This window comes from Chroicocephalus ridibundus, chromosome 7, assembly GCF_963924245.1.
Source record: "Chroicocephalus ridibundus chromosome 7, bChrRid1.1, whole genome shotgun sequence".
Classification (NCBI taxonomy): domain Eukaryota; kingdom Metazoa; phylum Chordata; class Aves; order Charadriiformes; family Laridae; genus Chroicocephalus; species Chroicocephalus ridibundus.
In genome coordinates this window covers 8574227-8601590 of record NC_086290.1, presented here as the reverse complement: position 1 = coordinate 8601590, position 27364 = coordinate 8574227, and the positions used below count along the sequence as shown (strand labels likewise).

Genomic DNA, 27364 nt, shown 5'->3' with positions numbered 1-27364 from the left:
GAAAAGGAAAATCTCTGAAGTGTGCCGTATACAGTTGCATCAGAGCAAGTTTCAACTAGTCTCCTCTTAGAGACTGAGAAACCAAAATATATACCAATATAACCAATATATAAACCAATATATAAAAACCTGTGAGTTAAAACTGGCTCTAGAAACCTCTCTGGCTCCCTTGCATAACTTCACATCACGTAACCATAACACCAAAATCAATGCACTCACATAATTACAACTATTATACAATTTACACTACCTGCTTCACTTTAACCTTCTGTCAACCTATAAAAGTTAAACAAACGCTGCTTCAAAAGAATTGTGGTTATACAAAACAACAGTAATAAACTAATTTTAGAGAAAAATTTAGTGTAATGTATGGAAAGATTCTGTGGAAAGATGCACACTTCTCTCTTCCTTATTAAGAAAAGTCAATGATTCAACAAAATGAAAAACCCAAAGTCCAATAAATTGATTCATTAACAACAATTTCAAATTCAGCTAAATCCTAAAAATCAGATAAGGAAGAAAAATATCCAGCATATTGAAAAAGAGTAAAGAATAAAAGAGTGGTAAGAAACAAGGGCATATAGAGTTTACTTATTTACAAGTCTAAATAAACAACTGTACGGAATCAGTGCTTTATCTTGAGGGTATAATCAAAGCCAGCAAAGGCGGTAAAATGCTCTGCATCATATTTTCACAATGTCACCTACCAATGGATTCAACATATGGCTATAAAAAGTCTATGGGTGATCCTGCAGAGAGCACTGTGAGAGGAGGCAGCAAAAAGTACAGATGCAGAAGTAAGTGGCAAAGTAGAAGCAGAAGCCGCAAAACCAGCAGTACGAAATCAGAAGCTGGAGGGTAAAGAGTCCTCCATACCGAAGACGCTATCATATACAGTTATCAGGTTGCTTTTACAGACACGTTCTTGTAGACTGGTTGATAAAAATAAAAAGATAATTGCTACATAAAAATGTATTTCTATGAGTTAAAGATTTTCAGATGTTTTCTGTATGAATACCACCCAAAAATGCAATCCAAAATAAATTCTTCTTACTGTTTTGAAGCAATCATTAAACGATTAGTCTGCACAGCCTTTAACTCATGCATGTTAGTATACCTATGGGTTTACTCTTTTAGATTTTCATTTTCACTAACATAAAAATATATTGTATGATTTTATCCTAAAATAGTTGGGGCAGACTGCTCCCATATAGTTGTCTACAAGAACTACAACATATAGTTGTACATACAAAATACCCAGAGAGCTCTCCATATTTCCGTTAAACCATTTTTTTTTTTTTTGAATGCTGTAAGGCTGTAAAATGGAAGCTAAGTCTTCATGGAACTGTTAGCTGAATCTCTGATTCCAGTGAGTTATTCCTTTACAAACAGGCTACCAAAATTAGGAAATCTGAACTTGACAGCATTATAAATAAATGCTACATTTCCCCTCTTATCAAGCCACAGTGGAAACATCTGTATAATAAAACCCCTTCTCACACCACTGGCTTCGAAAGTGTAGTGAAAGGATGTAATGCAGTCAATGTTAGCTTGACTTCTGTGCTTCTTGATTGCTGAGCAAATCATGCCTATTTATTTGGCATTTTTGTAATGAGGACTGGACTAGAAGGGAACACTTGACTGCCCTTGCTTAAGATCCTGTGCCAGTTCCCACAACATGGGAAAACCAGTACTTGATATACTAAATCACTCTATATTGCAACTGAATACTTGATAATAATCCTCACTCGCCCAAAAGTATTCATTTGGAAAATTTGTAATAGCACTCGTGGTCTCAAAACCCTGCCTCCTAATCCAAACCTTCATTTATTTAACAGAAACCTCTGGGTTTTTATGTTATTGAAAATCCGATCAATTTTTGCTCAGAGGAATCTGCCTACCTCCAGTATTGCATACTCTAGGCATCTTTTGCCAGTTAAGCAAAGTAGGTCTCCTTAGAGGAAACCACCACTATTACATTTTATTTTAATTTTTCTTTTCAGGCCATACTTACATTAGGCTAAAGTGCAATAAGAAGCCCACGCTTCTCACAGCCTGAAAGCTATTGCTCACTTGCAGGCATCCAGAGGCAGTGGTAGCAGGCACTTCTCCTGTATATAACCTAGCAGGGGACTACGCAGGAAAAAAGACTAGATTACTGAGAGCAGTACTCAGATATCAACTGATTTGTATAGTGATTTCTAGTTTTAGGTATAGCTGTCCTCTAGGAATTCATGTATATTTTATGTTACACACAGAAATAAGCCATCTCTGTCCCTCAGCCTCACAAACACTAAAAGTGATGCAGCCCAGCAAACTGCTGCAGACAAGCCACACTCAATGCCTGCCACCAGCGCCTACAGGCAAGCATGGCTTTACCTGGGGGGTCTGCTCTCAAAGCACAGCACCATTCAGTCAGCCAAAAATAACTGTGGCATAACTTACCATTAAATGGTACCATTAAACAACTTGCCATGATGCTTTTGGATCATTATAGATTCAAGGATCCTAAAATGTCAAAACAGAGGTACTTCCTAGTTTTAATTTGAAAGAAAGTATTTTGCGCAAAAGTCTCTCCAAACATTGGAAAATTTAAAGATTTCAGCCTTCAACTGCCTAAGTTAGAGACAATTTTGCTCTGAATTGTGAGACTGAGTTTATGGAAAATCAATTGGAAAGTGAAAACTTCAGACTACTTTATATAAACCAGAGGTTGACTTGTATTGATACCATTGCTAAGACACAATCAGTATGAGAGACGTTGTCAACTCTGATTTTGATCCCTTTCTCAGGATGGAAAACATAGCTCTAGTAATGAAGAAGAGTACCTTTAGTTCAGCTAAGAGCTTTCTCTCTCCTTCAGAGATGTTGAAGAGCACTCTATATTTTCTCCTGTAGGCAGCTGTTTGCACAGTTTCTTTCAAGGCTAGTAACAGACAGGCTACACACCTGATGGACTGAGGTTTAGTCCTGCTCCTGCTGAAGTCAATAAGAATCTGCTATTTATTTCCCATGAATGTAGACACAAGACAGATGCAACAAAATAAACCCTATTTGTTTCACAATACACAATCTTTCCTTAAAATTTCTTCGGGGCAAGAGGAAGTTCCTTGGTTCATGATGATTTGTTGTTCATTAAGCTATAGAAGAAACAAGGAGACAGATGGCAGCCTTAGCCTTTTTCATGTTTCTGTAAATGTGTTACATACTGGATCAGTAAACGCAGGCCAATTAATTACAGTTCTTAAAAACAATTCTAAAATGGTCATGCTAATTAACTTTAGGATACCCTTAACACCAAAACACAGGAAGCATCCACTCAGGCAGTGCAACCACCTAAACTTTAAATCCTTGTGAAAATGCATCTTCACCTGAAGTCTAAAATGCATCTCAAATATATCTGTATTGTGGTCATATTTTCATTTTTGTTAATGAACAACAACAGACACTACAGCTTTTTTGTGTCATAGGAAAAAAAAATAAATATAAGCCACCCCACCCCCTCGCTCCAAAACAGAGGGAAAGGGTGTCTCCCCAAAACCATTCATTATCAGCAGGCTATGAGCCAAAAAGTGCTCTGCTCCTTTCCAGTTCGCAGCCTTTTTTTCTAGGTTTACATGGTCAAGGCACGAGATCTCCCACCAGTCTCATTGTGCCAAATGTGAGATTTTTTGGGAGAGTCAGTCCTCACCTACACTCATAGATCATAGCACCTTTCAGCTGAATAACAGCAGCAGACTACAAATAGCTGAAATAAATATACACTAAATAAACATATTCTTACATTGATATAGACATTTAGGATGAATTCTTCATTCTCTCCTCTTTGTTTTTAACAATTTTAGAGAGGATTATTACAAGCAGTTAAGGACTGTCTGCTAACTATACTTTGTTAACATGTACCTCTCTTTGGTAGAAGTGGCAGACACATTCTCATTCCTGAGAATGTCATGAGATGTCATGTCTCCTCCAGATTTGCCTCTCTAAGTGGAAATTGAGAGGACAATTTTCACTTAACATCCTGCAAAAGCCATTTCCGTGTGCTTCTTGAAAGAGCGAACTGAAGCACCTAAATCATGTTTGAAAATAAGATTTGGATTTAAGTATTTTTCAAAAAGTTTAAACCTTACCTTTCTGTGCCTTGATTTATTAAGTCAAGAGAACAGGAACAACAACATTTTGTTATCTAGCTAGCCTGTTCCAACGATTTATGAATTAAGATATATTTGGTGCACTGGGGTCTTTAAGAGAAGAATTATTTCATGTACCTATTAGGAGGTCTTCAACAGACAATCCTCTACACTTTTATGACCACAATGAAATGAATTAAAACACTGAATTTTCTACTAGAAGACACAAATAAAAGAGAAGCACATACAACAGTTTTCCTTACTCAACCATTGTAGAGTTGAGACAAAACAAAAGGATGGGAGGAGGAAGAGACACGAAAGAGGAGAGTAGTATGTATTTTCCACAAAGGGAAAAGGAGATCATAGAATCATAGAATGGTTTGGATCAGAAGGGACCTTTAAAGATCATCTAGTCCACCCCCCCTGCCATGGGCAGGAGATGAAGGTCTAAAGGTTGTATGTCAAGTTAGCAGCTCAACATGCTTTGAAGGTATCATCAATAAAGGTCAAGAGAAACAAAGTTATGACAGTGAACTTTAAAATCCCTGACAGAATGCTACAACACCAGTTACCATGTGCACTTCTTTGTTATTCATACTAAACCATTTGTCCGTTTATAGAAAGCGTTATTGATTTACACAGACACTCATTTGTCATGCCCTGTGCAGTGTATTAATAGCTGTCCAAGCACTTCAAATGTGCTCAGCAATTTTTACCTGCTTTCAGCCTCTGATTTTGTATATTTTTGTGGTCACAGCTCTATATGGTGCACATGAGAGGTCAAAACCTAGATCAAAGCCTGCTGTTGGTAAAGTAAGAAGCAGTGTTGTTGCAATCCTTCCTTAGGTCCTTATGGCATTTTTTTTAGTAAGCTGCTCTTCTAGGTAGCGTCTATCACTAGAACCATCTCCCTATCTTTGGTCACAGGAAACTCTTTGTATTATTCTGTCCATGTTACACAAAAAATTTGTCCAACAAATTGTCAGAGAGAAGTTTAACAGCATAGTTAATGTTGGTTAGAAGTACTGAAAATTACATTAATGTTTTTAAATCAACACAATTATAGCAACAAAAGCCTTATTTTAATTCTAGCACTACAAAAGCATTTCCACTGGCCGCTTTCCAGTGCCTTTTATATTGCTATAGACAGCTCTTTGCTAGGAGTACAATGGGAACTGCACCTCATGACCTGCCTGTCAACATTTGGATGCTTCCACCTTCTGCTTTACCCTTTCCACAGTAGAGGAACACTGGGGCAACCAGGGAGCGCCTCCCTGCTGAACTGCAGCCCATGTGCTACAGCTCTGCTCCCTGGTGCCCTGGCCCCAGGACAGAAACCAAGACTGGAGAATGCTAGCTACTCATGAAATAAGCAGTGAACTTAGCAGACTAATACTTCACAAAGTATTACTGTATGCTTTTTCAAATGTCCCAGTCTTAACTATTTCTTCCAGCTCAAGGAGATGGGGAAAAAACCCAAAAGGACAAATTAGTGATATGATGACAGCCTGGCTTCTCAACCTTGCTTCAAAACAAATAGGCCCTTAGCCTTCTCAGTTGCATCATTTTCTTATTTTTAGCATGATAAAATAGCCTATTCTCTTTAACCACACTTAAAGCATTTGACACGTTTTATCTGAAACACTCAGACAATGTTCAATTCACAAATCACATAAAAGCGACACATATGTGATGTTAAATAATAAAATACAGAACAATACAAGTGTTAATTATAATTCTGTTTATAAAAAGGCCATATTAAACCTTACTGGGCAGTACTGTTAGGCCTCATTCTTGCAATTCGAAATTTCAATAATACGTTTTTTAATTCTTTACTAACATAAAACCACAGTGACATTAGAACAAGTTGTCATAAGCAGTCTGTCTCACAGGCCATGCTATGCTATAGCTGTGATACCAAGAAAACGGGTTTGTAGCCTCTCAGACAGCAGTATAACCTTCTTCGTCTAATGTATGCTAGAAATCAGAAGATATTTATTCAACGTCAGAAAGCTAACCACTTAACATTACGTAAAAACTTGGGCTTACTTGCTCCTAACTTGCTCCTAACAAAAAGCAGCCCAAGGCCTGTGCAGCTGCATATATTTTACAAATTATTGATGAACTGATTCATGTATTTAAACATGAATTTACACCAGAAGCTATGTAACAGCTTTCAAAATTGTACAGATTTCCTGCTGCCGGAGATCAGAAAACAGAACTCGCTTGTTTATCTGCAGCAGATTGCAGGAAGGGACCCCCACCCAGGGTCCCATACTGGGCTCATAACCACAGAGCTCTTCTCGGGTCTGTCGAGTGCTTCCCCGTTCCCATGAGAAGAAACAATGAATGTTCAACCTAAATGATGAAGCCTCCTTCTTGAAAGAAGGGGATAACTAGAATTTAATCCTTCAAATCTACTTATATTGGATAAACATATGAACTTCAGGAGTTCAATCAAACAAACCACACACAAATGTGATTCACACACTGCTGATGAGACTGTCTCCTAAAAATAAACCTCATATTCCTGGGAATTCCTCTTGGAAACACCTTTACTTTTTTATTATTTTTCAGAAGTTGAGGCCAGAAATTTTTAACTGGTTCAAGAATGGTAATATTTGCCGGTTTTATTTCAGTTGACTCTAAAGTAGTTAAGAATGACGAGTCTTTAAAACCTTCAACATTTTCCTTTCTGACACCACAGAAATGTCTGGAGCTGACATTTTGAAGAGAAGGTTAGGAACTGATCTAGCAAAACAGACTGCATTATAAGCCCAGGCTTATCTTCCAGCAAATAAGTATCTAGGCTACTAACAGATACATCAATAATAGCTTTGTATGTTTACCTTCACGCAAATCACAGAACACAGCAAATTCTACCATTATTTACAGAAAATATAATAGACTTACAATATATCCACTGTCAATACAGGCCTTTGAACAAATAGGTTAAAATTATGAAAGATGCCTTTTTTTCTCCAAAATTCTTCCAAATGATCACATATAAAACATTTTTTGAGGACAAGGATTAAAAGAGATCTAAGTACGTAGAGACAGGCAGCTGTGTGTATTTCCTGATGTTAAAGACATACACACGATGGTCTATATAATGCATATACACTTGATAAAGCATAGAAGTACGAGCATGGAAAACCAGAAGTCCCAGCAGGACTCCTGTTTTTTATCGCTCATCCTCTGAACAAAGTGCTGAGCTGCGTGTCTCAGTGCGATGCATTGCTCCGCACAGAGACCAAGGCACTCATCTCCCATAAACAATACTCCTCGGCTGCCTGAAGAGAAGCAGCTGCTATTAATGAGAGGTAAAATGCCAGACGAGAGAAAGTTCTCTCACTCACAGTCAGGCAGACCCATGAAGCCATCTGATGCCAATCCTGTCATACAGCAACACTGGCTTGGGCAGTCAGGAAGGAGGAACGCTGAAAGTCCTTCACTGTGGTCACAGCACAGGGTGTCTCCCGAGGAGAGTGCACTCAGGCTCACATCGTGTACGGGCCCCGATGCCATCACACAAATGTAAGACATCAGACTGAATGTTCATGCAAGAAAGAGTGCATGCGTGTCGTGAAATTTGTTTGTTTTCTGATTTTCCAATATTTACACTTGGTAATCCCTCCCCTTGCAAACTGTGAATCAGATGCAGCTGTTCCATCTCGTTCTTTTTTGTTTTTTTTCTCTTGTATTAAGTGATTTGTTCCCTTATGGAACTGTTCTCCCTTAAGAACTGAGAGCATTTCACTCTGACAGACTTACTGTGCTTTCCCATGAAATATTAACGGGCAGTTATTTCCTCTATCAAAGAACTAAAAATAAAATCCCTGGTCCATGAAAAAAGTATGAGATCCTGAAATTGTAAGTGAAACTAAGATTCTTACAATTAACACAGGCAGATAAAGGCAAGCGGTGTGGACCTGATTAATCTTAAAGGGCATTTTGTGTTTACACATACATAAACATCTTTGCATTGAAAACTCTTATATGAATTAATCATATCATATTTGGTCAGCCGCATTTGTTTCAATTTTTCTTGCAAAAAGCCCAAACTCTTCAGGGAAAATTCTAATTCTTTGAAATACTAATTCTTTGAAATTAGTAAAGAATAGTTGAAAACCATTTGCTATCTATACATCCAACACTGAAGCTCAATAAAAATCTTTTCAGTGCAGCCATTTCCAAAGAAAATATTTTGCAAAAGATTTTGATTAAATTTAGAAGTGACACAGAAACCTGTACAAACACTTCCAGGGCTTTGGGTCCTTCTGAAATGATGCATATGGCAACCACTTTTTAAAAAATTCACTTGCCTGGTCACAAAACAGAAGGGTTTTTTTCTTTTTTAAAATTCAGATCTTGAGGAAAACTCATATGCATTCAGGACAGTTTTTCAAAGAATAAGAAAGGCAACTTCAGAATTTACTTTAAATGAGTTATCCTTCAAACCTTTGCAATTTTGACCATGAGGTTACTGACACAGCGACAGTCTTCTACCTTCTGTGACTCCATTATCCCTATCTTCCTGAGTAGCATACTCAACTTCAAGGTTAATCTAATGCAGAGTTTGAAAAAAATAGGGCATTTCAGATCTACGTATGACAATTAATCTTTGGGCAACTTTATTCCAACAGAACCCATTTCTTATTTTCTTCACTTGTCTGGATGAGATATTCATAGTAAATACAGGCAACACTACTACCGATTCATGGCACTGGGAAGCGGGTGTGGAAAAAGAAGCCCCAGAGACAAACAGTTTGTCTTTACAGGACACACCTCAATATCTAAGTATAGGAATAAGTCACAAAGGCCTTAAGCTCATTTTTCTGTAAAAGCTGAAATTCAAGAATTTAGCTGTTCCTTTTAGCTAACTTAATTTACCTTTAGAAATTTTGGCAGGTCACACTAAAATACTGAATTCAGGAATAGAATGTAATTTTAGAATCTAATAAATTAAAACAAATTGTGACTTATTTTTCATTAAAGTTAAATAAATTAAAAATCATAGGTAATGCAATTAAGTAGAAAACCTTGAAATCAAGTGCCAGGAAGCCAAGGATTACACTTATGTATATAGAGGAATTTTTTTCTTTTAATTTCTAGAAATTCTACCTATCAAGAGCAGCTCTTCTCCTTTAAAGTGGCTTTTATATATTTTTTTCTAATACCATTGGAATGAACATGAAATATAATTTCATAGGTCAATGCAAAAAATAGCCCTAATGCCATAACTGCTCAATGCATGTGAACTGAAGGGCCGCTATTAAATGATAGTAAACAGTTCAAATTTGGAGCTAAATTTGGCAGTAGCTTCAAGGAACACCAACACCAACCTCCTCCTCACTCACCCACTTCCCTCCCCCAGGAAACTAAGGAATTGAGTGTGTTTGTGGTTGATGATAGAAAGAGAAGATTCAAAACTTTCTGTCTTTTTTCCCTGTGTGTCTTTTAATGTATAATCAACAATACTATTAATTGTCTCCCATAACCAGTTGTTTTGGCTCTCACTGGAAGGCGAAACAACAGATGTTTTGCTCTGTCTTCAGAGAAAGCGAATGCTGAATTTTTATCAAGAAATACTTTCCCCCCAATTATTTATCCTAAGTTTCTTCATTTAGTTCAACCAAAAATAATTACTAAATAAAGTGATTTAAACTGACAGCCTGGAAAACACTGATCCCATATGCTTAAATGTCACGTTCACTGGCTGTGTGGGAAACTCGTATCAGTTCTCTGTTACCAATGATTCTTTAAGTGGGAAAACCTGATTTTTTTTCTTCTCCAAAGAAACACATATGACTTTTTATGAAATGGAAAAAAATACAAAACTGGTTTTTCTTTTTAAAAATATCCTTTGAGCTAATTTTTATTTGAATTCTGAGAAAAAGAGTGACTTTTCTTTGCTATAATATGCAATAGATTTAAGGTATTACATGATGTTATAATTGATATTGTCACAAAATATTTTTAGACATAGTAAAAATATATAATATATTATTTTCCTTCTCCTGTAATGAATCATTTTACTCTATTCTTTTAAAGACTTGGAGTTAAAAGGTTTCCACCACAATAAGCTATTAATGTGCACTGTTTCACAATTCATAACATAAATTTATAACAAGTTTCTCTGTTTTTAACTACACGGGAGCATTGAGTTATTTCTGAAGGCAATGTTTCCTGCAATTTCCCTTTCTTCATCAGAAGTCACCCATGAGTCAGCAGCCCCAGGTATTTCAAAATGAACTTCTTTTGATGGCTTCAGTTATTTCTCTCCCTTCCAGCTAAGGAGTTGTGAAGCAAAGCGAAGCAGAACAGGTATTGGTGCACCGTATTACGAACAGGATCAAATGCCATGTAACACGCAGCAATTGTTTTGTAGCCAATAGCTAACTTCTAATAAACGAAACACAAAATTACTGTTCATTTCTTGCTAACTGAAATAAAACTCTATTTGCAAACATCACCTTGCTTCTCCTGAAAGCTCTGAACATTTTTCTCTTTTGTTTTTATAGGCACAGTAAGTAGCAAACAATGCCCCTCACTCCACGCAGCAATATGCGGTAGGTTGATTTCTGCACTGACATTTGCTAAATTAAAAGTTCTGATTCATTTCATTTTTAATCTTTTAGAGTGGAATAGTGAATTTGCAGAGTAATTGTATTTTGCTCAAACGAACAACAACCCACACCCCAAATTCTGTCTCTTCTAAAAGCTTCAACAGTTTGGAGTCGCGGCTGCCTTTTCTGCCCTGCAGACTGTGCTCACTTCAGAGAAGATGGATGTAGAGGGATAAGGATCCTTTAGAAACTGTCTAATGTGTCAGTACCCGAATGTTATCCTAACTAGTCATATGAAATTTCTCCTATTGTGCTGGCTGGCATCAGGTGCATCTACATCAGCTTTATGGCTTGGAGGAGCAGTGAATGTCCTTCTCAAGTTATTTTTCTGCTAATCGCACAGACCTGGCTACACTTCACACCTCGGTGTAGCCTTGGAACCAAAGGACTGGATTTCTTTTACATAACATTGGAAAAGGAACTCCAGCTGCTGCTGGGCTTAACTAGAGCTCAGCCAAAGTAAACTCCCCGAAATGTATACAATGTGGACCTCAGGTCCTTAGCACAAAGAGCCTGGCTCTTGAGGATGTGCTCCTGTTACACTGCGCTGCTTGCTCAGACAGACATATAATTACAACAGGCTATCTTCAGAACCTAAATTAATCGGGATAGGCCTAAGGAAGTCAACGGCCAGGATAAGAACGTAGCCCGTAACACCAAAATAAAAGACAAGGCTGTTGGGAAGGCTTTTTCCTACACACAACAGAGATGTGCCAGAGGCATTTTTTAACTGGATAATTTTACAGCTTTGCACTTTTGAAAATAGAAAATACGAAACTGTACAGGAAAAATATACATTAAAGCCAGCTACATGGAAAAGAAATTCTATTTTTATTATATACTATTGTTACTGTGCAATACTAAATACTTTCCCATTCTTTACATAACCTTGCTCTTCGGCATATAAAATTTATCTCAGATTTTGTTCTTTCTACTTATATTTGTTGGTAAATTACCTCCCTAGGAGGCTTACGAAAAGCCTTAGACTACACACTTTGGGAGAATGTAGCAGTACTGTAGAAGTTCTTAGAAGAACAGGCTTTGGATGACAATAAGTGTGTCACATGGAACATAGATTAAATCAAAGTTGATGGGTTCAGTGGTGCTCCAGTAAGAAGCTCAGGCATGAAAAGCGCAGCAGCAGCAGCCCCACAGCCTGGCTCTGATCTCCATAACGAGCCAAATTCACTTCACACATAAGTGAGCACAACTCAAGTGCAGCCACTGGGAATGCACCCACCTTCACATGTTCAAATTTAATAGCCAAATACACTAACACTATTATCAAACATGAGGAAACGTTGCTGTTATCTCATTCCAAGCTGCTGTTTAAGAGCAGTATCAGTGATTAGTCAGTTTGCCTAAAGGGAAAACGTGAAGAACAAAAATAAATCAATGTATGAAATACTGTGCAATGTAATATATACCTAGGATCGATCACATTACTGCTCTGTCAGATTGGCCTGCAATTGGGAAATATTCCTGCCTGGCAGAGGTCACTATCAGGGCAAATCAGTTGCTTAAAAACATGAGAAGTTCTCACCTCTTATTTCTATTAAATTTCACTGGGAAAAATACAGGTTTTGTCTATACTAGCAAGTTCTTTTTTTACAATCAACTAAGAATACCTGTTTTTACCCATCTAATTGGGTAAAATTTTGAATAGTTACCCCAGGGTCACTGTGAAGGACAAAATATTTGATAAAAAGAGTACAAAGACGACCACCACTGGAATGGAAAAAAAATTATAATCTGCCACATCAAGAGAAGCCAAAAGGAAGACACAAGCTGTTTCCTTAGCAGTGAAGTTATGTCAACACTGCACCAAGCAGCTCTGCGAAGATCCACTAAAGCTGGCTCAGGTTGCTAATGCATTATTCTACTGGGAGAATACCCCGGTTTTCAAGAAGAGTCAATTAGTCCAAATGAACACTATGCCATGCAGCTACACTGCTTCTGCTACCTGAACTACCTTGCATGGCAGGGCACTATATAAAAAGGCTATATTGTTTATGAAGCTTGTAATGGCCTACGTCTCTGTTTCACTCATCCTATCTTAATTTAATCAAATTAATACATGAATGAACAGAACGGCTACCTCTGCATGGCACTGGGGAGACACTACAATGTCTAACTAAATTGTTTTTGTGATGATGAAGATCAGATTTAAGGTTACAGAAAGAAAATTCATTGCTTATTTAAGAAAAATAATATTACAACTGCCATTACTGGTAATAGCAGTTAAAGTATAATGTTATGAAATGCAATATAGGACTGAAGGAAATTATCAAGGAGGAGGCAACAGGCTTTTCTCTGGCACATGTCTACAGTCTAAAGAAGCAAGCTCCATAACGTTTAGAAGAAGGAAAAAAAGGAGCTATTAGGAGGCAAGTAAGGAGAAACTTCAGTGGTTTCAGCCATGTAACCTTTTCACTGAAAATCATTCTGATTTCACTCTGATCATTTCCAACTTACTATAAACTGTTAAGAGAAATGCTAACCAAGTATTTCATCAGAAGAGATGCAATACAAGAAAAGATTTTAGATTCTTCCATCTAAATGCACAAGAGTATCACATAATGCACAATCCTCAGACCCATTTCTTCAGCTGAGCTGAAACCATTGTTGCAATAACTTTACAGAGGACTTTGTCTAGCAGAGTAACCAATTTATAAGTACTCTCTTTCTTACAGTTTACCAAAAAGCTGAATGACAAACCTAGGTCTTACTTGCTTCCTCTTTTTAAAATAACTTTTTCCTAAAGAACTTAAACATTAAGACACAGAGCATTTAAAATCAGAAGGATTATTCTGGAGGAACAGACCATTTGACTGATTGAAGACAAGGAAACCTGCAGGCTTACTGAAGGGAAACAGCTGTAATTACTAACTGAGTGTTTCTTTTCTCCAAAATAATTTCCCAGCTTTGGCCTTGTATGAGTGCATGCTAACCAGAAGTGGAATAGGAAAATGCATGAATGGCAAAGATGAATGAGCACTGTCACCACATGTGATAGAAGGCTGTCAGAGACCACAGGTATTCCTGTGGGAAGGGAAGAAACTCAGCCCTCTAGATGGCATTATGCACCTGTATATCCCAGATGCAACTGGAGAGCCCTGACAGACAACCTGATCATTTCTCCACCTGCACAGGTGAACGACAGAACAGAGGCTATCCTGGGGCAGAGACCCTGTTTTAGCTGTTTGATGTGGGAAGCAGAGGAAAGGTGCTCAACTTGAGATGAAACAGAATGGTGGATCTCCCTGTCCTCATATGGGGAAAGGCAACTTACAACTGTCAGGGATGGGTGATATGTGAAAAATTATAATTTAAAAAAAAAATAGGGAAAGAAAAAAGGCTGTTCTATGAAAAAAACACCTCTTGTTCTACTTGGCATTTAATAGTCCTGCAGATCTTAACCAGACAAATGTACATTAAAACATGTATGTGTGTGTGTGGGTATACGTGTCCATGCATATAAGGTTATATTGTACCCATATATAGCTATTTTGATGATACACTGAAATTAAATAATTAGTGAGTAATCAGATATCTAAGGAACCATCAGCAAAAATCAGTCACTTTTAATGGACCAAAGTCAGACTATTCCACATTTGATTTACCTGTTCTCTTTATATGTTTATAACTAACCTTAAAATCTTTGCTTGTCACCATGACAGATTATGCAGACTTAAAAATAATCGTTTGAGTATTTTCTGCTGTGGACTATTAAAGTGGCTGCATAATAAAGCCAGTGACTATTGAATTTCATGAGTATGTTAATCATACAGATTTCACACGTGTAGTGCAACATATGGCCACCACAGGAGCCAAGACCCTTATATGCTAGAAGTCAGCACAGCTCCAGTAATTCTAGTAATGTGAATGTAACTACACCTGCCCAGAATCCAGCTATGATCTCCAATTCCGTATTTCTACAAGACGAACAAAAAGGAAATCACTATCAAATTAAGAAAAAGTGCACCACCACACAGATCTCATTACTGTTTCATCATTTTCCAAGACCAGTAAAGAGAAATGAAACAAGATATGTTATTTTGCTATGTAAGAGTTGTAAGGGATTCAGTTCTAACAGCTCAGGTAAATTAATTGGAATTTCCTATACAGCCAGCGGAGAATGACCACAGAATACCAGCATTTTCTTAATAATGTTAATTGGACATGAACTGCAGCACTTCATTTAGTTTATGAACTATACAACTGTCATTACTGTCAGTGAAATTGCATGCATTAGTATGTAAATTAAAAATATAAGGCATGATTCTAAATTCTCTGTCACAGAATCTTTCCTCTGGAAGAAGTGCCACTGTGAGCAATGAGAAGGCTCACAGAAAGTGCTTGTGTAGAACCGGGCCCAGAGTGCATACCTGATAGGAACTATTTTAAAAACATACTGAGTCTCACCCTCTGAAATGATAGATGTGTTGGGATAAACACAGTCACCTAGATCTATAACATAGTGTTGGAAAATCTCATTTCATTCAGCGAGGAGAGTGAATTTTCAATTGCACCACATGCCTGATTGCTAAAAAAGGTAAGTTACATTATCTACTGATTACGTGCAAGGAGGTACTACACACAGCAAGAAGGGCACTGAAAAACTATCATTATTTAAATTATAAAAGTCACACTGAAATATCGGATTCCTCCACTGCAACCTAGCAAGGACTTTTTGCAGAACATGGTTAACATTTATTTCAATAGAGAAAATCTGACAGGTTTAATAAAACCAAGATGATTTTCCTTGACTTCCGTGACTTACCTTTTCTTCAGTGACTACACCTATTTCTCAGACCTTCTGGCACCAAATCATTCTTCTTGTAGCCGTATTCAATACTTTGAACTATTTAAAGAGTGTTTGTTATGTCAGCCAAGTAACTACCACAGAGATTTCCCTGTCGTACATAACTGTAAGAAAAGAGTCGTACTGAAATTTGTAATATCATAGAAAAAAACCCGAATTTATAATCTGCTTTTACATTAAATATATGAAATTACATTTGGTTGTGCTAAAATGAACAATAAATGCTTATCTATGTTCTCCTTATTTTTCCAGAGCTCATTTTACTATCTTGAGTATCCTATAGTTCACCTATAATTTTCACAACAGTATGCACGTAGTTTAGGCAAAAAATCGACACTATAGGTAAACTAAAGGATCTTTTAAACAGTATCCTGACTAAAATATCAATGTGAATTAAAAATTGCATGTAAGAAATGTTTCTTCCACCTGGAAGATGATGGATTGACTGCCCTAGAAAAGGATATTTTATGTCATTCTACCTTGAGAAGGTACAAATCAGGAACTCTGCCTTTCCAATGTGCCTTGTCCCTCACTTGGATAGATTGATGTGTGTGATAAGAGCACTGAAATATCAGATGCTAGAAAGCTAGTAGCTTTTATTGAAATCTAAATTGACTGCATGATCAGGCTAAAGGAGAAAAATTCTGACACCCAGCAAAATTCCCTTTATACAAGTAGTTGATGCGATATGACATAATGTCACACTTAAAACAATTAAGCACAGTTTTAAAAGTTAACAGAACAGGAACATGAGTCAGAGCATACCCTATTGAGCACTTCACGGAATTAGCAAATTTTGACACGCTACTGCTTTGTGGGTATCTCATAGTAGAAAGCAGAGTTGATCTGAAAGTTTTTACCTTTTCAACATGTGCCAAAAACTCAGAAGCTCTGCATGTTGTGACCCAAAACATTTAACTTCTGAACCGCTGTTGTGGTGCTTCACAGGAGATGCGATTCAATATTCTTTTTTTTCCCTAGACTTAGTTAGAAAAGAAAACAATACCATCTGTTACTCAGACTAAAATTCCCAGGAGGCACCACGGCTGATTTTAGAAACCAAGTATTTTAAGTTTTCATTGAACTGAATATTCATAAAAATGCAAATATGCATGGCCTCCTCCATGCCTCTTCCACCAGTCATGGAGGCAATGACTTAATGTACAGACTTATTTATATTAAGGCACTCTCCCAGTTCAGGAGATGGAACTGTTTGGTGGAAGGGTGGACCAGCAGTCTCTCCCTAATGATAGCGGCAAATGGATGCAGCAAATAGTTACGACAATGAAAAAGAGAGAAAATCTGAACTGTTCTTCCTACATCTAGTGGACAAAGCTATTTTCAACATCCCTGGGTAAATTCTTATCCCTACTAGATCATCTTGATTTTTGCATGCCAAAAGAGAATTTGCCATGAATTTTGACTGGCTTAGAATAAAAAGTTTAAAAGGAGAGAGAAAACAAGAAAGTCCTTCAAGATCCTCAATATTCTACATGTGTGCAAGAAGCATATTCTCTTCTCTTAAATACTCATCACATACTAACTGAATTTAACTCTCTACCCAGAAAAGGTTTCTATTAGTCTTCCTTTTCTATATGAACATATTATTGCTATTAACATCCCAACTGATGAGGTGCATCGACCACTGAAAGCTATTCAGTTTCATTGCCAGCTATGGAGAATGCAGTTTCATGCACTCATGGCCAGCATGTAGGATGGACAGAAAAGACGAAGTGGAAGATGTAAACAGCAGGAGGGCATGAGCTGGCAGAAGGGGGAGGGTACAATCATCTGGGAAGGAGCTGCATTTAAAGACTGCAGCAGGAGCGGGTGAGGACAGCTGGCAAAGAGGAAAGCACCCAAGAGCACACGGAGAAGCATGTAGCAGCCATGAGATCTGCTCCTCAAAGATTAGGAACAACTGAGCCCCTGAACACCTACAGTAGAAGAGTTCAAGCATCAACAGATTATAGAATACATTCAGCTTGATAGTACTTGTTTGGTTTTAATTTAAAATTTACTCAGCTATTGGGAAGCTAAAACAGTTTGCCAATATTATTACCAGCAAAGGGCTGGAATAAACTGGGCTGTTTTTGAAACCGGTGACGCAAGTCAATGCTGATTCATTATCAGCCACTGGATAAGTTTGGAAATAAGACCTTCCCTGCCTCATCGTCTGATCCTTGGCTATAAAAAAGAAAAAAAAAGTGTTCTTAGGCACATTTCAGAAAACTAATTATAAAAGTCTCCTACTGAAAAGATTTAAAAGTAAAATAATCCAGTAATTAGGATTAAGTAGGTTGGCCTTTGGTGACTGATCAGCATAATGAATCTAGTTATGTGGATGGCCAAGGCACTGAGCTAAGAAGAGGCTTTTGGCTGAATCAGATTAAATGCATTGGCTGGAACAAGACTGGTTGCTACAAAATATTTAGAACATTGCTACAAAATATTTAAAAGTTTCATTATTTTTCTATGCATCTAAGTAAAGTGATTCCAATTTCCCAGAAACCAAAGTGAAGCAGCTGACTTTCAGTAAGAAAAAAGTTTTTCTTCACAGTTATTTTAGAAACTCAAGCTCTTTTCCTCTGCATACTGTATGTTTCTTAATATGATTATTAATTTTCTTATAATTTTACATTGTAGTACATGGAAAATGAGGAATTAAAAGAGGGAAAATAGGAAAATAATGCAAAAGCAAAACAAAACCACCAGCACCCCACTCAAAATAAAGTTATCTTCTCAATCCACTCAAAGGAAATACATACCCTTCTCGTATTTCTTTTTTATCTTTTTTATAGTTCATTGATATCATGCCTTTCTTCCTCTGCAGGGTAGTAAAAACATAATATGGGAAATACTTGACATACTTCCTCATTTGTTTAATGGTGATGATACAAGGGAAATTACCCCTCTAATATATTTGAACATTTAGCTTATTATCCTGAGTGAGTTTCCCCCCAAAGCTCAATTTATTAAAACAAAACACATCTTTCTACGATGAACTGCAAAGGGCAAGAGGGCAAAATTCTATAATTAAAATTAGAGTGGTTTCGCGGCTCTTCCCTAGCAGATACTGCTTCTACTGCAGCTTAGTTTACTGAAACTTTCATTGAGCCTCACTCACCCGCAAGCAATGAGATTTTCACACATGAATTAGGCTTTTCACTAGATAACTTCAAGGTTACAATTTAATGTTACCCCAGTGGCTTGCTATTTGGTGAAAAATGCAAGGTTGTGAGCAGCCTTCAATCATTATTTTTTGAGGCCAATGGAACTCGTGATCATTGCAGAACTTCTGTGAGGGAAGGGGGCTACTCAGCAAACCAGGGGAACCACTTCCTTGTTGAACATTGTTTATTTTAATTTGACTGTTAATACTGTGTTTTTAGCAAGGCGTTTGTTGTGTGCCATCATGGGCTAAAGTGGGCAAAACATCTCTTCCGAAGAGTGGGAACTGCCTGCACATAACCAGAACTCATGATTTCCCCATAACAAGATGATGGTGCGCTGCCCATCTAACAGGGGAGTGGAATGGGACTGTGTGTGATCAAATGACACATGCGCATACAGCCATGAAACAGAATAGGTGCCAGGAAAATATATGATGTTCTATCCTAAATGCAGGCACTACTCATCCCGTAACACATAGACAGCTTGCCATAAGACAAGCATGCTGCACCATATGATGCAGCGTACAAGCCGACTCCTGCCACACAGATCTACTCACAGGCCTCACAGGAAGGAGCACACCTGCTTACGTGAAAGACCTTAGGGATCTCTGGGAGGAAGGGCTGTGGGCTCGTCAGAAATGCAGATAAGAAGCCAATCCTGTGCCTGCCTTCACAGGGGAAGCAGCACAGAGAGAGGGCTGGAGTGAGCAGGGGCAATTCATATTCTTTTTTCCTGCAGAGTGGATATAGCATCTACAGTTCAGATGTTCCTTATATGTGGTAACTCAGCACCTAAGAGCTGGACAGACACATCTAAACTCGAAACCTTAACTCCACCTTTTCTGTAATGTGTTTTCCTCTTTGTTTCCTGTGTAAAACATGTTACCCTACCAGACTAAACCAGAGCATTACAGCCCCCTCCTCTGAGTTGTTTCCAGTTCCATGTCTTTGAGTCAAAGTGTAAGAATACATTCAGATGGAAGAAGCCAGAGGAAGCCAGCCAGCTTCCCAAGGTATTTGACCGCATGCCACATTCTAGCTCTTTACCGGCCTACAGATGCGGTACGAAAGCACAAATAGATGAAACAGACTGTACAGGATGCAGGAAATCTGCAGCTGAGATGGGAACTGAATCCAGTCTTCTGGAGTCTTCATACAATACCTGCTCATACCCCCCTTTCTTTTTGAGGAATTGAGAGGACACGCACCATGTGAAAGGACATAACACCATAAAAAAAGACTTTTGTATCTCACAGATACCTTTTTTTTATTAGCAAAGCAGAGCATTGTCCAAAACAACCTTCATTAAGTACTCTTTGATCATTTAGTTTGGAACAATCCCAGTCAACTTACCTTCTTCATAATCAACCAAAAGCAAATACTTTCTAAGAAAGTTTCACTACTGCAGTTGCAAAGAAGGAAGTCCGGGAGAGCTGTAACATTTCATGAAGTCAGACATAGTTAATTCATACTGAATTATCCTCACTGCATAAATGTCTGTGCAAATGACAGACTTTAATAAGCCTTCAAAGCTGACACAGTATTTATCACTGATTAAATTTTTAAAATCAAAGTAACTATAGCTTTTACAGACATGTTTAGATTAAGACTGACACTAACTCGGTATATCAGTTTAATTCACTTGCAATTATGCAGGTGCTCGGGCAGCCTGTATTTCAGTCATTTAAGGCTAAATTGGGGCAGGGAGCCCAGAGCTCCATACTGGATAATAAAGCCCTGGGACAGTCTTGAGGCCTTTACAGACACAGTTTTTCAAATGCAGAATATTCTCAAGGCTTTCCACTGTGCACTGTGACTTTGTAAACTGTTCTAGCTGGAAACAAGAAATAGTATACAATCTCGCAATGAGAGTCCGTATAACATCTAACATACCCAGAAGCGCAAATTAAGGTTTTGTGAAAATTTTCTTAACTTAATGCATATTCCTTTGGAGATACAACATTATTGTTTTACTGTAATTGTGCATATACCTACATATACCTGAAATTGCTGTATAGGGGTTGATGCACATTCAGAATTAATTATATTTTTTCTATGTTTCTGACTACCATTTAAAAAAAAAATAATTGCAATTCTTCTGGTGTGATGAAAACGGGCTAAAAAAATGAAATTCCACAAAGGAGTTGATATGTTATTCACCATACTTCATTAATATTTCATTTTTTGCAGCAATCCAAATACACAGAGAAGTTATCAGAGAATTTTTTTTTTTTTTTGCTTTGTAAGAGTTAGAAGGCATTTGATCATAACTGCTGAAGTAAATTAAGTGGCATTTCAAGAGCAGCCAACTAAAAATGCTGAAGGCACAAAGGAGTTTTGATATCCAGGAAATCACAATTAATTTCAACTACATAAAATGGGATACAAGACAGTATGAACCATTTGTTATTTGTCATCTGTTTCATTTGATTAGAAACGTATGGTATTTATCAGTCAGTAGAGTGGAAATAGAATTCGCTGTAAACGATAAAGGATGTAAAAAGATTATAGGTAAAGGGTGCAGTGGGAGAATACTTATATATATTTCTTATCAAAGTACATGATAGCTTTCACTTGGGCTGACTACAAAGAAACTTTATTATACTGATTTGTATTGTTCAGTGAGAAAATTTCTACTTTAAGCAGAAGTTAATAAAACCTAAAAAGCATTACAGAAATTTGTTTGGCAATACATTTGACAACACCCAAGTATAAGAAAAAAAAAACAGAAATGGTAAACACAACTCGACTGATATGGAAACCACTTAACAAAAGTTTTCTGTGAAAATGAAGTTTCATCCCTTTTTTTTACACTTAGATTTCATAATTTGCTGGTCCATATCTAACAGTTGAAGATGACTACCGTTTTCCTCACATTGACAGAAATTCCTCAAGAAAACCACCACTCACCTCATATCTACCATGCCAGTACTCCAGTAAGGGTAGAAACAATTTATTTCATGTATGGAGCAGGAATGTTTTTCCCATATCCATATTCAAAAGAAAAGACAGTAAATAAGCTATTACACTGAATATGTACTGGCTACTACCATTTATCCCTGTGCTGACGGATAGAATTTCTCTTTTGGTACTTCATTCACTTGAAACTTAGCTTGGACTTATCCAACTCTCTGTTTTAATGGGACCAGTCAATAGAAGCTATTAACCAGAAAAAAACTTACCCCTGAATCTGAACGTTTACATAATGAAACCATTACACCACTTTCTCAAAACTTTTCCCTAAGATGTATACACTGTAGTATACATTTATATACATGTATGTACATACATATAGTCCCCTCATTTCAAGAGAAGCTCACTCTAGCAACAGGACAATGAATACAGGCAGGCAGGAAGGATGGAATATTTTTACAATGCTCTAACAGACTAGGCTACACCTTGTCATGAGCTACACTTGAGTAAAAAACAAACTAATGCGAAGAGATATAAAAAGATGTCTTAAAAGTGCTAATATTCATGAAATTATATTAATAGGCATTAATGGCTTAGGTCCCTTATTTTGACTAGTACTTCTACTAGGTTCAGTTCATAGGCAGTCCTCAGATTCTGCAGTGCACAGATGGAGGACCAACTTTACAAAGTACTTTATTAGCCTTGCTGATTTTATTAATTGTGTATGATACAGTAACATCTAATCATGTAAAGTAAGATTAAACATTCTGCACCCACAGCATGGGAGCTAACAAACAGCAATTTTTTGTTCTTTTCTATATAAACTAATAAAGTATTTAGAATAATTACTCTGCAACCAGTAAAGGATTAGAACTGCTAATTGCATATAACTTTAAAAAAGTATGTCTTTTAACTAATTAGCAATAGTCTTTGACATTACAATTTATATTCTTCAAGACAAAAATCAAGGGCGAGAATATATAACATTAAACAACACAAAATTAACAACACTTTGTTTCAATTATCTTGGGCCACAATTAATGCTGGCCCTGCAGTTCATCTTTCTACTTCGATAGCTCCTTAGACTACTTACGTAGATTAATTCTTGAAGTATTGGCATTCCCTATTACTTGTTTTTGGACAAGCCACTGCACAACACTGACATCAGTAAGAAGACCTATTCACTGACCTTCCAGAACTAGACTCTGTTTCTCCATAACATCACGTTATGTATCTGGGCAATTTGCCACAACTGATAAAGGTTGTGACATTATTGAACAACTTCCTATCAACTGAGGATTTAAAGAACTTCAACTGTCATTCAGACTGATTAAGAATAAGGTGATGCAAACACAAGTCATGCATAGTTGGAAATAAAAAACCACAAGGAACATAAAGTCATTCTCCATAGATAGAGAAAGCAAGACTATAGTAAACTGCACATTTATCAGTTTTATGGGCCTCAAAAATTTAGTATCATGTGGTTTTTTTCCCAGGGCAAAATTAGAGTTAATTGATATTAAATGCATTTGTTTTACAAATGGCCTAAGATTTTAAAGGAAAGAAAAATCTGAGACACTGCCTATACCTTTCAGATTGCAGATTCTGTATTTAGATCCAGACATGCCTATAACTGTTCGTGTTTTACTTTTAACAAGGTCCTCAAGAAAAAAAATACAGAGTTTTCACTTGATCAGAGTACAACTCAAAATAAAAATCATGACGCGAAAGAACTTTCACACTTAACCAAAAATGTATAGGCCCAGCGATGAAGTCTGTGTTTACCAAGACCCTACATGGGAAAAATGCCACTAAGATCATTCTAAGGCATTCATTTATCCATACATTTAACACTGCATAGATACTTGAACGGAAGAGAATGGAGGAAACACTTGATAATTTAAAAATATGCCTTTGTACTAGTTCAAAATTATATTAAAATATGCACAGCCTTATTTTTTGATACACGTTGAAACTCATGCTTCTATCAAGGAGCACAAATGAGTCCATACACATAGCAGCTACAGTCTTACCTGCACCTTGTCCATGATTGCCTAACAAAACTTTAAAACTTTTCCTCTAGTTAGGAAGTACCACAAGGTGCACTGTTTTGTACATCCTATTTTTCCAGAAATGCACTCAAAATATAGGTGCAGTTCTCTACGTGGTCTACAAGGAAATAGATTTTCCACAGTCTTACAGTAAAAAGACGTGAGCTGAGTCTTCCAGCAAGCAGTCCAGCAATTAAAAGCTGAGCAATAAACTACAATGAAGCAACACTGGGTTTATGACAGTTGTTAAACCACCTATATTAGTCTTAGAATATTAATAATTGAAACAAAACCAATAAAACCAATTCTTCTTATTAAATAGTCTAAGCTAAATTAAAATAATACATGAAGTTATTTTTAAAGATATCTATTCTCAGCATTAGAGAGGGATCCTTTCAGAGGTTCTAAGACTAAGCTTCTTGTTCATCCTTGGTAAATGAATCATTAAAAAAATACCCCATAACACGAGTACAGGTGAAGTGTGAAAGATTAGATTTATACTACAGGGTGATTCAGTGCCAATAAATGAATGAGGCAAGGAGCAGAGTGGTCTTTTTATGTGTGAAACCGTTGTACTTCTTACCTCCAAAGCTTTTAAACGCTCCAATAGCAATTTCGTCTTTTCTTTTTCCTCTTCAGTGCTGCTGCTCTCACTTCTTGAATCTTCATCTGCTGGCGTGTGATTTTTTTCCATGCCTTCTTTACATTTCCTACTGTCTTCTGACAGCTTTTCCTGAAATGATTTTTTAAAATGTCATTACTCCAAGGCGGAAATTAAGTTAACTATGCAAATATCTTCAAATCTCCCATGTATATGTATGAAAAAAACACCGAGCAAGTTGCTACGTACACGATTACAGTATTAAACAAGTGGAGTCATGAAGGGTCTATGAAACATGCTGATATGCACAACTTAACTGCTACATCTACTTAAGATTTTTTAGAAGTGGAACTCATAATCTTTTTAATAAAATAACTTGTGTATTCTTCTTGCACAGAAGTTGCAATGAAAATTGCACCTACCAGATTTCAATGGAATCATTTTGCCACTGAGATATAAAGCAATTTATTGAGGAAAAGCTAACATATGTTCATGCCTAATGTATTTCACCTTTCTTCATCTAGAGCTAATATTTGAAATACTAAATAATGGGCTGAGAACCAAGCTACCAACTGAATACTGATTTAAGACCCACACTAATATATAACTGGAGAGAATCAAATTGACAGCAAAATTTTCAGAAGTGCCGCAGTCTATTACAAGTCAGTCAGTTTGGGTTATTATTAGCTGCTGCTGCTGAGTGGACTATGGCTGCTGAGTTTTACAAGAGGTCTATAAAAATCATAGGACTGAACAGTGAATCCTACTAACTCCATTAATTATGTGTCCAAGTTCCGTGTTGAGAGAGAGAATGAGACAGAGCAAGCGAAACATCAAGACCACAAGCAGGCAATGTAAAATATTGCTCAAACAACAAGGCAGGCATAAGGGGGAAAAAGAGAACTACACAGATGTACGGAGTGAATTATCATCTGAGTGCAACACAAAGTGGACAGTCTACCTTGTAAACCATGTTCTGTAACTGTATAAGCAGATGCAGTGTGACAACTAATGAGAAGATTAAGAATGGAAAATTTGAGGTAAATCATCATTAAATAATGGATGTCAGCACAAATCTAGAAAAGTGCTTTAATGAGCATTTAGTTTTCTTTGTGTGCCTTTTTGATAATTCTTATATACAAAGGCACATACTTCATGATCTTTGGGTTAGTCTACAAGTGAGATGTATTTCCTGTAACTACTACAGAATGCAAACTCTAAGCATAAAAATATGTATTTTCATGAAGAACTGATCCAGCTTGAGTAACTATGCAAATATAACTCTTCGAGAGTTAACAGTAAGACATTATCTTAAAACCCACAAACACAACTGAATTAAAAATCAGCACTGTAAATCACATTTCTAACAATGTCTTTTTAAAATATTAACTAGCTTAGAAATTGACTATTACTATGTTAAAACTTTAATCAAGAATCAATTTTATAAGCCATGGGCTTAATCACTGAATACTCTTAAACAAACCATGAGGCACAAATCTCTTTCTGAGCCTCAAAACATAGATGTCAAAGAGCCAGTCCCTCACGTGGCCAGCATCAGTGCTATCCTGATCACAAAGGAACCATAAATACAGTAGTTTGTGGGCGTCTGGGGTTTTTTCTTTCTTTTGTTGTTTTTTTTTTTCTCCCTCACTACTCACTGGTGCAACGATCAAGCATCTGTAGAAGAGCCATTAAACCATTTTCCCTTCAAGTTGCCCTGACGAGTGCATTGGCATAAAACACTTCGATGAACTCGGGAAAAAAAAATAATTGACAAAGGTACCTCTTTGATGTAATTCAAACACAAACAATCACTTTTAGAAGAGAATGTCACATCACATAGATGTGGCCAACAATGAAAGAAAATATAAACATCTGCACCTTTCCTGCTCAAACTAGAGGACAAAATTCAAAGGACAGGTAGAAGAAAGCATAGGTTATGACATGTCATCACAGAACGGGGCCTAATGCAACTTTTCACAGAGTAAATCCCAGATGCCTGAAGAAGTAGCCCATTCATCTTCTAGTTACAAAATTTGATGAACTTTACACGCTAGTGGCATAATCAAGAATACACACCCTGTTTTACTATGATGTCCACTAGAACACCTCAAGATAATTACTAATGTTACCTCTGCTCGAGTGTTTAAGTACAGCTCACATATTTTTGAAACTTGTTTATTACTGAGTAACAATAAATTTGTTTCAGTGTTTCAGGCATGGGCTAAAAAGGTCCCTGATGTGTCATCTACCCGGAAAAGCTACAGAACAGAGGAAAAAATTACTAACCTGAGAAATTGTCCTTAGGCTTGCAATTTGCTGAGGGCACTGTCCCATCACTTTAACCAGTTCTACCTGGGTGACATACAGAAAGGGTGGAGTGGAAAATCCACACTCAAGAAAGCTAAGAAAATAGGTGCTTCTAAACATCCTTTGTGTTTAAAGTCAAGTCAAGTAAGAGGGAGGATGACAAAGGCTTTTGGAACAACAGAATCCTCTTAAGAGTGAAAAATCTGCTAATATGAAAGGCAGCTGCCTGCTGGGAGGAGGCAGGTAGAGGCAGCGAGAGAGCGAGCGAGCTGCAAGAGGAAATCTCTGTCTCCAGAATGATGTTGATCAAATCCTACAGAAAACTCTGCAGCGAGCACGCTGCATGTTGCAAACAATGGCGTAGAGCAGCTTATTCCCTCTTTTTACTAGATAGCTATACTTGTGTTATCTTGACTAAAGACCATATTTGAATCTTCTGAACAGTCTCTGTTGTATGCCTCAGGTATTGCACAATTAAAGGCAGGCTGGGTTTTCAAGCTGAAGAGCAAAATGCTCTCCAGATCAGAAGTCCAGCAAAGGCAGAGTAAGTGCTATCCTGCTGATCAATGCAGTTTCATTTCTGTGAAAAGGTAAGAGATGGAAATGGTGCTCTGGAAGTGCGCTGGACAGGGGGGGAAAAAAAGGGCAATAAAAGCAACAACCCAGCTCTTGTTCTCCCCAGACCAGTAAGTTTAAGACATGCCTGTACCGTGAGAAGATGCAAACACAGCA

At 37.1% G+C, this 27364-nt stretch overlaps 1 protein-coding gene across 1 annotated transcript in view; it reads right to left on the bottom strand.

Annotated features, from left to right (window-relative positions):
- Positions 1–27364, bottom strand: part of NCKAP5 (NCK associated protein 5) — a 371629-nt gene that overhangs the window by 102212 nt on the left and 242053 nt on the right. Inside the window, exon 6 of the mRNA XM_063340758.1 lies at positions 24305–24454. Coding sequence (XP_063196828.1) covers positions 24305–24454 — 150 coding nt within the window. The remainder of the gene's footprint in view (positions 1–24304; positions 24455–27364) is intronic.